Below are 12,044 nucleotides of genomic sequence, written 5' to 3' on the forward strand. Positions count from 1 at the left end.
TACCTGAGCAGCAGCAGGTGTGATAGAGTGTCACACATGGTGGAGGAAGGAAGAGGCTCGGGGTTGGGGGGACCTGGATTGGGACACCCTGGTGGTCAGAACAGAGACCATCTTAGGCAAGGGAGTTTGGGTGTTTGCCGAGAGTGTCTTGGGGTAGAGATACAGACAGGAGAAGGTGGTTTTTCACGTTAGGAAAGTGTGTCCTGCTTGAATTTAGGGGTCTGAGATTAAAAAGTTATCCCCACTTGATTGTGTAGTGGGACTTTAGTTTGTAGATCAATTGCTAACTGAAAGCAGTTTGGAACAAAGTTGTTGGCTGGGTTCATTAGTGAGTCTTTTCCTTTTAGATTTATCCAACTGTAATTTGTTCTGCCACCATTGTGACTCCTTCGGGGTGTAGTGACATTCCCTGTCTGCCTTCTAACATTGCTATTGTTTCTGAGGACTCACGTCTGAGCAGCAGAACAGTAATCAAGGAATTCATATGGTTTGAATGTCAATTTGTAGAGGACTGAGCATCAGAAGGCAGACAGTCTCTGGGTTTTTTTTTTCCTCAATCACAATGTGATTCATCTCATTCCTACCAATGCTTGAAGGTATCTCTCTCTGCATCTCTGGGAATCTGACCAGGGCTTCTGCTGGAAACATCTTTCTGAGGCAGAGGGCAGGGACTCAGTTCCAGGATGCAGCTGCTGTGCCTTTATAGAGAGGAGGAGATGCAAATTAGACTCCTCCAGCCCTGATTAAAGCCTGCACTGGCCCCTGTCCCTGCAGCTCTGGGAGAGGACCCCCAGATCCTGTCTGTGCTGTTCCCTTCCTGCCCCCAGAACTGTCCTCATAGCCCTCACCATGCAGTCTGCTGTCAGTCTGCTTTCTATCCTGGCACTGCTCCAAGGTAAATGGGGGAAGATATGATTAATGAAAATAACATATGTGAGTGAGTGAATCTGTTTTCATGATTGATGCTTTTTCTGTGTTTCAGGTGTGCAGGGTGATGTCCAGCTGGTGGAGTCCGGGGGAGACTTGAGACAGCCTGGCGGGTCTCTGAGCCTCTCCTGTAAAGCCTCTGGATTAACCAGCAGCTACTACAATATGCACTGGGTCCGCCAGGCTCCAGGGAAGGGGCTCGAGTGGGTCGCTAGAGTTTATAGTAATGGTGGTAGCACTAACTATGCGGACTCTGTGAAAGGCCGATTCACCATCTCCTGGGACAAGGCCAGCAGCCTCCTGAGTTTGCAAATGAACAGCCTGAAAACCGAGGACACGGCCCTCTATTACTGTGCTACAGACACAGTGAGAGAAACCACATTCTCTGCCTGTCAGAAACCCTGGGAGGATTTCTGGGCTGCAGCTGGCTGGGGAAGCAGAGCAGCAGAGACCACAGAAAACAGCCCTGGCCTCTACGACTAATCATTAATTCTATTATTAAGGTTGTTCACAATCCCGAAACAAGCCCTAACACAAAATCCCATCGGTATGTAAAACTGAATGGGAACCAGAGCTTGATTTTTTTCTACATCTAATGAATACCTGAGAAAATCCCTTCAAGGCAGCCGGACGAGTGGCAGTGCAATTCATATTAAATATAAATCTAGTGGAATCAATCCTGAAATATATTTCTGTCCTGGAGGGAAAGTTGCCTAGAACCTCAGGGATTGTCCCCAACCCAACCAATGGATTCAGGATACTGAACCTAGAGTGCTGTAAGGTGGAGGAGAACAGTCTCAGGATGACTCACACTCCTCTTTTTGTCATCACTGCAGAGATGGGGACATAATGGGGGGGAATGACCTCATCAATCTGAATCTCCACCGTTGCGGTGACCTGTCCCCACCCCTTCAGGTATCATATTTGGGGGTCAGAGCAGGAGCAGGGGTGATAGTCTATTGCACTTAGAAAGAGTTGGTGGAGCAGGAACCCATGGGCAAGACTGGGGACCGATTGCAGGTGTGAGGGTAGGGACTCTCTTGGATTGGGAAAGTCTAGTGTTTGCTGAGTGTGTTTTGGGGTTGAGGGGAAAGAGCAGGGAAGGTTGCCTTTTGCATCAGTGAAGCATGCATCATTGTAATTTAGGGGTCTGATACTAAAAAGTTATCCACTAAATACAGTGTCTGGGACATCCCTTTGGAGTGTATTGACTAGCTGAAATGTTTTGTAACTTCTTTGCTTACTAGGATTATTGGAGAGTCTTTTCCTTGCAGGTTTCTCCAATGGCAGTGTGTTCTGCCACTGTTCAGTCACCCCTGTGACTGATTATTAAGAGTAGAGTGGCCTTCCCTGTCTTTGTATTCAACTTTGCCATCATTTCTGAGCTCTCAGGTCTGATGAGCTGTAGCACAGTGGCCACAGAATTTATGTGGGTTGAATGGCAATTTTTGGAAGGAGGAGCATCAGAAAGGGCAAATCCTTAGTCTTTTTTCCCTAGTCATAACATAATTTTTCTCATTCCTACCAATGTCCCCTAGCAGCTTCGTCGCCATCTCCAGGAATTGGGAACTGTGCCTCTGGTGGGTCCTCCTTTCTGGGGCTGAGGTTAGGGAACTCAACCCCAGGGAACAACTGCTGTGTTCTTATAGGAGGAGGAGATGCAAATGGGGACACTCCAGCAGCCCTGACTAAAACCCGCATGGCCACTGTCCCTGCAGCTCTGGGAGAGGAGCACCAGCTCCATTGTCTGTGTCATTCCTCTTCTGATCCAGAACTCTGCCCGAAGTCCCCACCATGCAGTCTGCCCTTACTTTGGTTTCCATTCTGACCCTGCTCCAAGATAATTTGGCAAAAGATGTGAGACATGGTTAAGTGGTGTGTCTGTGTCTCTGTATGTGACTGTTCTCATGACGCACAATATCTCTGTGCTTGCAGGTGTCCTGGGTGAGGTTCACCTGGTGGAGTCCAGGGGAGATGTAAAACAGCCCAAGTGGTCTCTCTGCCTCTCTTGTAAAGCCTCTGGATTCACCTTCAGTGACTACTGCATATACTGGATCCACTAGGCTCCAAGGAAGGGGCTGGAGTGGGTTGCTGCAATATGTAACCAAGATCACTCACAAACTACAGAATATGCCTCAACGGTGAAAGACAGATTCACCATCTCCAGGGATAACGCCAACAGCTTGCTGCATCTGCAAATGAACCGCCTGAAAACTGAGGACCTGGGCCTGTATTAATGTGTAAGAGAGAGGCACATGGTACGGGGCAGTGACTGTGTTCCCAGACACAAACCTTCCCCAAAGTAGGTCAGGGGGTGCTGGACATCAGGGGGCGCTCAGCACCCACTGAGCCACCAGGACCCCGGTTGGAGGAGCAGATGGAGAATGAGAGTGTTCAGCGTCTGTGGTTCCCTCTTTCTGCCCAGCAGACAAGTCTCTCCCAGGGCCAATACACTCCTTACTGAGGCTACCTTTAAGTGCTTTTATGTGTGCAATTCCTGGTAAGGTGGCTGTTAACACCGAGTTTATAACTCTGTCCATCACACAGCTCAGATCCTGTGAAAAACTGAAAAGTTTGCATTGGGCTGGGCCACTGTCCTATTAGGGAACTCTCAGCCCTGGAATCCAGGGGATTCACGCTGCCCCATAAATTATACATCCTCACACAAATCCACATCTCTACCCTAACAAAGTTTATAGCCCTATTTCCAGCTTCCTATCATCCCCTCCCTGTTCCCCACCTCCAGGGGCTCAGCCAGGCAGGTTTCATCAGGGACCCTGAGCCCACTAGCTCTCAAGAACACCCACTGTCCTTAGGGGAAAGCTGCCTCGACTCTCACAGACTGTCCCCATTACAACTCCTAGGATCTGGACATTGAACTCAGAGTCTTTCAATGGGGAGGAGAACTGTGTAAAAGGGTGAGGCACATTCCTCTCATCTTCATCACTGCAAGAGAAATGGGAGATGGTGGAGGGGCACTTTTTACCAGAATCTCCACCCCTTAATGACTTGTCCCCTATCCTCCCATGCTAGGTAGGTGGACCTGAGCAGGAGTAGGTGAGATAGATTGTCACACCTGGAGGAGGAAAGAAGAGGCTCAGAGTTGGGGGGGACCTGGACTGGGGAACCCTGGTGGTCAGAATAGAAACCATCTTAGGCAAGGGAGGTTGGGTGTTTCCTGAGAGTTTCTTGGGGTAGAGATACAGACAGGAGAAGGTGGTTTCTCACATTAGCAAAGTGTGTCCTGCTTTAATTTAGGGGTCTGAGATTAAAAAGTTATCCACACCTGACCATGTGGTGGGACTTGGGTTTTTAGATCATTTCCTAACTGCAAACATTTTGGAACTAAGTTGTTTCCCAGGTTCATTAGTGAGTCTTTCCCTTGTAGGTTTTTCCAACTGGAATGTGTCCTGCCACCATTCTGACTTCTTTGGGTTATAGTTGCTTTCCCTGTCTTCCTTCTAACTTTGCCATTGTTTCTGAGGAATCAGGTCTGAGACGTAGAACAGTAATCAGGGAATTCATATGGTTGGAATGTCAGTTTGTAGAGGATTGAGCATTAGAAGGCAGACAGTCTCTGGTGTGTTTGTTCTCAATCATGGTGTGATTTATCTCATTCCTAACAATGCCTGAAGGTATCTCTCTCTGCATCTCTGGGAATCTGACCAGGGCTTCTGCTGGAAACATCTTTCTGAGGCAGAGGGCAGGGACTCAGTTCCAGGATGCAGCTGCTGTGCCTTTATAGAGAGGAGGAGATGCAAATTAGACTCCTCCAGCCCTGATTAAAGCCTGCACTGGCCCCTGTCCCTGCAGCTCTGGGAGAGGACCCCCCAGATCCTGTCTGTGCTGTTCCCTTCCTGCCCCCAGAACTGTCCTCATAGCCCTCACCATGCAGTCTGCTGTCAGTCTGCTTTCCATCCTGACCCTGCTCCAAGGTAAATGGGGGAAGATGTGACTAATGTAAATAGCATATGTGAGTTAGTGAATTTGTTTTTACAACTGATGCTTTTTCTGTGTTTCAGGTGTGCAGGGTGATGTCCAGCTGGTGGAGTCCGGGGGAGACCTGAGACAGCCTGGTGGGTCTCTGAGCCTCTCCTGTAAAGCCTCCAGATTGACCAACAGCTACTACTACATGCACTGGGTCCACTAGGCTCCAGGGAAGGGGCTCGAGTTGGTCGCTCGGGTTCATAAGGATGGTAGTGGCATCTACTATGCAGATTCTGAGAAAGGCCGATTCACCATCTCCTGGGACAAGGCCAACAGCCTCCTGAGTTTGCAAATGAACAGTCTGAAAACCGAGGACACGGCCCTGTATTACTGTGCTACAGGCACAGTGAGAGAAACCACATTCTGTGCCTGTCAGAAACCCTGGGATGATTCCTGGGTTGCAGCCGGCTGGGGATCAGAGCAGCAGAGACCACAGACAACAGCCCTGGCCTCTAAGACCAATCATTAATTCCATTAAGGTTGTTAACAATTCCAAAACAAACCCTAGCACCAAATTGCCTCAGTATGTAAAATTTAGTGGGAACCAGAGCTTGATTTTTCCTACATCTAATAAATATTTCAGAAACTCCCTCTTAGGCAGCCAGATGAGTGACAGTGCAGTTCAGATTAACTATGAACCTAATGGAATCTATCCTGAATTGTGTTTCAGGATTCACAGTTTAGTTTACAATGTTTGCAATTCAGTCAGGAAACCTAATGTTTGTATAAATGAGATCCTACTATTCTCAGGCAGTGACATAACACAGACCCCCAGAGACCCAGACAGACGGACTCTGGTACAGCGAAGGAGACCCAAAGGGGCAGAAGCAGGAAGCCAAAGAAGCAAAGAAGTGCTTTGCACAGGAAACGCCGATGCCTGCGGAGAGTATATGCATTCATAGGCTATACACACACGAGAACCATCTTTATGGTAATAATAATAATGTTGGTATTTGTTAAACGCTTACTATGTGCCAAGCACTGTTCTAAGCACTGGGGTAGACACAGGGGAGTCAGGTTGTCCCACGTGGGGCTCACAGTCTTATTCCCCATTTTACAGAAGAGGTAACTGAGGCACGGAGAAGTTAAGTGACTTGCCCAAAGTCACACAGCTGACAAGTGGCAGAGCTGGGATTTGAACCTGTGCCCTCTGACTCCAAAGCCCATGCTCTTTCCACTGTAGAGAAAGAGCCTGCCTACTCAGTCCAAAAAAGTGTCAAAAGCAGACAACTACTATGTCCAGGTACACATGATATTATCCATGAATTCAGGCCTACCATAAAATTCATATGTCCCAGGCAGAATTAGGGCCTCTTCTTGGATCATGTTAAGTTGGAGGATGAAAGATCTGCTTTCCTCCTCTGGAGCTTCTCAAACCTTTCTGCCCACTCTCCACTTGCCACTTTTCCCAAACCCTTCCCTGGAATTGGCTGAGCTCCAGCTGATGTCCTCAGGTGGGCAGTTTTCTCCCAGGTGACTGGCACTGATGTACAGGCTGTTACCCGCAGGCAGACCCAGGGAAGTCAGCAGCTGATCTTCCAGGTCAAGCTGCACTTTACCTATTCCAGGCCTTCAGCTGTCTGGACAGACCATCTCAAAGGACCCTCTCCTCCAAATGGCTTTTCCTAAATAAGCCCTCAATTGCTCTTCTCCCTCTCCCTTTTCTGTTGCCTTTGTATTGGAGTTTGCTCCCTTTATTCACCCCTCCATCAGCCCCACAGCATTTTGATTCATATCCATAACATATTTATGTGAGTATCTGATTGAATGAATTGAATGAATCTGCCCCCCGAGCATTGTGGGACAGTGTCCAGCTTTGGTCACAGGCTTCAGGAAGTCTGGTAGTAAGCAGTTTGGCCTAGTGGAAAGAGAAACAGCCTGGGAGTCAGAATGATCTTGGTCCTAATCCCAGCTCTGCCACGTGTCTGCTGTATGACCTTGGACAAGTCACTTCAATTCTCTGTGCCTCAGTTTCCTCATCTGTAGTGGAGATTAAGATTGTGAACTCCAACTGTGACAAGGACTGTGTCCAACTTTATTAGCTTGTATCTACCCCTGCACTCAGTACACTGGCTGGCACATAGTAATCACTTAAATAGCATAGAGAAATAAAGCCTGGTAGTGTGACAAGCTTCCCAGTGTAGGCCAACACACACCTCAGTTTCCTTCAGTCTTCATTCAATCTATATTGCTGTATGGCACTGAAGTGACTGATAATCATCTGTGAGACTTGTTGGGTCTCAGGACGCAGGCATCAACACACAGCAGCTGCAGGTAGCGTGATAAATTGGTTGCATTTCCCTGGTAAATTCACACTCCAGTTTCCATGTCCCTGGTTGCATTTTGAAATGGAACATGACACATGTTGAAAAAGACCTGCAAAACTACAGAGCCCAGCTTTAAACTGATTGTTGAATAAACAGGGACCTTTCAGCTATGGCACCTTCAAAAAACACTTTTGCTTGACTAATCTAACTTTTATATTTCCTAAGTCTGCATTTTTCCACTTGTAAATTGGGAATATTTTTCTGCTTTTCAAAATCTGTTTTTGGGGGGAGGGTTGTCACAAGGTGGGAAAGGTTGATTGGAAGAAGTGGGGAGGTCTGAGTCAAAATGGCTGTATGGAGGGAATTTACCCCCGGTGTCACTGAGTTCGTGACCACAGCCTACTTATGTCAGATCCCTATCCATCCCCAAGGAATGCAGATAATTCTTGGATAATGAAGTCTTGACCAGAGCTGAGGGCACATACTTAGTTTCCATCCTTACCCTGCTCCAAGGTAATTTGGCAAAAGATGTGAGAAATGGATAACTGGTGTGTGTGTGTGTCTAACTTAGAATTGTTTCTGAGGACTCACGTCTGAGCAGCAGAACAGAAATCAGGGAATTCATATGGTTGGAATGCCAGTTGGTAGAGGATTGAGTATTAGAAGGCAGACAGTCTCTGGTTCTTTTTTTTCCTCACAGTGTGATTCATCTCAATCCTACCAATGCCTGAAGGTATCTCTCTCTCTCTGCATCTCTGCATCTGTGTGTGTGTCTGCGTGTCTGTGTGTTTGTGAGGCTGTTCTCATGATACACACTGTCTCTGTGTTTGCAGGTTTCCAGGGTGAGGTCCAGTTGGTGGAGTCTGGGGGAGACATGAAACAGCCCAAAGGGGTCTCTGTGCCTCTTTTGTAAAGCCTCGGGATTCACCTTCAGTGACTACTGTAAGTACTGGGTCTGCCAGGTCCCAGGAAAGGGGCTGGAGTGGGTCCCTGTGATACGTAACCAAGCTCATTCACAAACTACAGAATATGCCTCATAGGTGAAAGAGTGATTCACCATCTCCAGGGATAATGTCAACAGCTTGCTGCATCTGCAAATGAACAGCCTGAAAACCGAGGACACGGCCCTGTATTATTGTGTAAGAGAGAAACACACGTTGCTGGGCAGGCGGTCAGGAGGGGGGCTGGGCATCAGGGGGCGCTCAGCACCCACTGAGCCACCAGGAGCCCAGTTCGAGGAGCAGATGGAGAACGAGAGTGTTCAGTCTCTGCTGTTTCCTCTCTCTACCCAGCACACAACTTTCCCCCAGGGACAATATGCTCCTTCCTGAGGCTGTTAGCCTTAAGCGCTTTTATGTGTGCAATTCCTGATAAGGTGGCCGTTAATACCTAGATTATAACTCTGTCCATCACACAGCTCAATTCCTGTGAAAACCTGAAAATTTTGCAATTGGGCTGAGCCAGTGTCCTATTAGGGAACTCTCAGCCCTGGAATCCAGGGGATCTACTCCGGCTCATAAATTATACATCCCCACATAAATCCACATCTCTACCCGACCAAAGTTTATAGCCCTATTTCCAACTTCCTGTCATTTCCTCCCTCTTTTCCATCCCCAGGGGCTCAGCCAGGCAGGGTTCATCAGGGACCCTGAGCCCACTACCTCTCATGAACACCCACTGTCCTTAGGGGAAAATTGACTTTGATTCTCAGAGACTGTCCCCATTACAACTCCTGGGATCTGGACATTAAACTCAGAGTCTTGCAGTGGGGAGGAGAACTGTGTAAAAGGATGAGGCACATTCCGCTCATCTTCATCACTGCAAGAGAAATGGGAGATGGTGAAGGGGCACTTTTTACAAGAATCTCTCCTCTTTATTGACTTGTCCCCCAACCCTCCCATGCTAGGTCAGTGGACCTAAGCGGGAGAGGGTGTGATAGAGTGTCATGCTGGAAAAGGCAGGAAGAGGCCCAGGGTTGGAAGATCCTGGACTGGGGAACCCTGGAGGTCAGGACAGAGACCATCTTAGGAAAGGAAGGTTGGGTGTTTTCCCAGAGTGTCTTGGGGAACAGATACAGAGAAGATAAGGTGGTTTCTCACATTAGCAAAGTGTGTCCTGCTTTAATTTAGAGGTCTGAGATTAAAATGTTATCCACACTTGACCCTGTGGTTGGACTTCAGTTTGTAGATCCTTTACTAACTGAAAATATTTTGGAACTCAGTTGTTTGCCAGGTTCATGAGTGAGTCTTTCCCTTGTAGGTTTTTCCAACTGGAATGTGTTCTGCCACCATTGTGACTTCTTCAGGGTATAGTGACATTCCCTATCTTCCTTCTAACTTTGCCACTGTTTCTGAGGACTCACATCTGAGCAGCAGAACAGTAATCAGGGAATTCATATGGTTGGAATGCCAGTTTGTAGAGGATTGAGTATTAGAAGGCAGACAGTCTCTGGTTCTTTTTTTTTCCTCACTGTGTGATTCATCTCAATCCTACCAATGCCTGAAGGTATCTCACTCTCTCTCTCTCTGCATCTCTGGGAATCTGACCAGGGCTTCTGCTGGACCCTCTGTCTGAGACAGAGGGCTGGGACTCAATCCCAGGAGGTGGCTGCTGTGCCTTTATAGAGAGGAGGAGATGCAAATTAGACTCCTCCAGCCCTGATTAAAGCCTGCACTGGCCCCTGTCCCTGCAGCTCTGGGAGAGGAGCCCCAGATCCTCTGTCTGTGCTGTTCCCTTTCTGTCCCCAGAACTGTCCTCATAAGCCCCCACCATGCAGTCTGCCTTCAGTCTACTTTCTATCCTGGCCCTGCTCCAAGGTAAATGGGGGAAGATGTGACTAATACAAATAACATATATGAGTGAGTGAATCTGTTTTCATGATTGATGCTGTTTCTGTGTTTCAGGTGTGCAGGGTGATGTCCAGCTGGTGGAGTCTGGGGGAGACTTGAAACAGCCTGGCGGATCTCTGAGCCTCTCCTGTAAAGCCTCCGGATTGACCAGCAGCTACTACTACATGAACTGGGTCCGGCAGGCTCCAGGGAAGGGGCTCGAGTGGGTCGCTAGAGTTCATAGTAATGGTGGTAGCACTAACTATGCGGACTCTGTGAAAGGCCGATTCACCATCTCCTGGGACAAGGCCAGCAGCCTCCTGAGTTTGCAAATGAACAGCCTGAAAACCGAGGACACGGCCCTCTATTACTGTGCTACAGACACAGTGAGAGAAACCACAGTCTCTGCCTGTCAGAAACCCTGGGAGGATTTCTGGGCTGCAGCTGGCTGGGGAAGCAGAGCAGCAGAGACCACAGAAAACAGCCCTGGCCTCTACGACTAATCATTAATTCTATTATTAAGGTTGTTCACAATCCCGAAACAAGCTCTAACACAAAATCCCATCAGTATGTAAAACTGAATGGGAACCAGAGCTTGATTTTTTTCTACATCTAATGAATACCTGAGAAAATCCCTTCAAGGCAGCTGGACGAGTGCCAATGCAATTCATATTAAATATAAATCTAGTGGAATCTATCCTGAAATATATTTCTGTCCATGAGGGAAAGTTGCCTTGAACCTCAGGGATTGTCCCCAATCCAACCAATGGATTCTGGATACTGAAGCCAGAATGCTGCAAGGTAGAGGAGACCTGCTTCAAAATGATTCACACTCCTCTTTTTGTCATTACTGCAGAGATGGGGACATAATGGGGGTGAATGACACTCATCTGAAACTCCACCCTTGTGGTGACCTGTCCCCACCCCTTCAGGTATCATATTTGGGGGTCAGAGCAGGAGCAGGGGTGATAGTCTATTACACTTGGAAAGAGCTGATGGAGCAGGAAGCCATGGGAAGGAGTGGGGACCGACTGTAGCTGTGAGGGTAGGGACCCTCTTGGATTGGGAAAGTTTAGTGTTTGCTGAGGGTGTTTTGGGCTTGAGGGGAAAGAGTAGGGAACGTTGCCTTTTGCATCAGTGAAGCATGCATCGTTGTAATTTAGGGGTCTGATACTAAAAAGTTATCTAAGAAATACTGTGTCTGGGACATCTCTTTTGAGTGAATTGACTACATTAGCTGAAATGTTTTGGAACTTCTTTGCTTACTGGGTTTATTGCTGAGTCTTTTCCTTGCAGGTTTCTCCAACGGCAGTATGTTCTGCCACTGTTCAGTCACCCCTGTGACTGATTCTTAAGAGTAGAATGACATTCCCTGTCTTTGTCTCCAACTTTGCCATCATTTCTGAGCTCTCAGGTCTGATGAGCTGTAGCACAGTAACCACAGAATTTATGTGGATTGAATGACAATTTTTGGGAGGAGTGGCATCTGAAAGGGAAATCCTTAGTCTTTTTTCCCCAGTCATAACATGATTTTTCTCTTTTCTACCAATGTCCATTAGCAACTCAGTCTGCATCTCCAGGAATCGGGAACTGTGCCTCTGCTGGGTCCTCCTTTCTGGGGCTGATGTTAGGGAACTCACCCCCAGGGGGCAACTGCTGTGCTTTTATAGGAGGAGGAGATGCAAATGGGGACACTCCAGCCCTGACTAAAACCCCTCATGGCCACTGTCCCTGCAGCACTGGGAGAGGAGCACCAGCTCCATTGTCTGTGTCATTCCTCTTCTGATCCAGAACTGTGCCCCAAGTGCCCCACCATTCAGTCTGCCCTTAGTTTGGTTTCCATCCTGACCCTGCTCCAAGGTAATTTGGCAAAAGATGTGAGACATGGTTAACTGGTGTGTGTGTGTGTGTGTGTTTGTATGTGTGTCTCTGTGTGTGTGACTCTTCTCATGACACTCTATTTCTGTGTTTGCAGGTGTCCTGGGTGAGGTTCACCTGGTGGACTCCGGGGGAGATGTGCCGCAGACCGAGGGGT

General features: G+C 47.9%; 1 pseudogene and 2 gene segments (V, D, J or C); all 3 read left to right on the plus strand.

Annotated features, from left to right (window-relative positions):
* Positions 1-778: 778 nt before the first annotated feature.
* LOC100681802 lies at positions 779-1,425 on the plus strand. The segment is given in 2 exon segments: positions 779-895; positions 983-1,425. Coding segments are annotated over 2 exon segments (474 nt in total).
* Positions 1,426-4,757: 3,332 nt separating this feature from the next.
* Positions 4,758-5,503, plus strand: LOC103165675 (annotated as a pseudogene).
* Positions 5,504-9,873: 4,370 nt separating this feature from the next.
* On the plus strand, positions 9,874-10,706 carry LOC100681873. The segment is given in 2 exon segments: positions 9,874-9,997; positions 10,085-10,706. Coding segments are annotated over 2 exon segments (474 nt in total).
* Positions 10,707-12,044: the final 1,338 nt, after the last annotated feature.

The sequence above is a fragment of the Ornithorhynchus anatinus genome, chromosome 14, assembly GCF_004115215.2.
Source record: "Ornithorhynchus anatinus isolate Pmale09 chromosome 14, mOrnAna1.pri.v4, whole genome shotgun sequence".
Classification (NCBI taxonomy): domain Eukaryota; kingdom Metazoa; phylum Chordata; class Mammalia; order Monotremata; family Ornithorhynchidae; genus Ornithorhynchus; species Ornithorhynchus anatinus.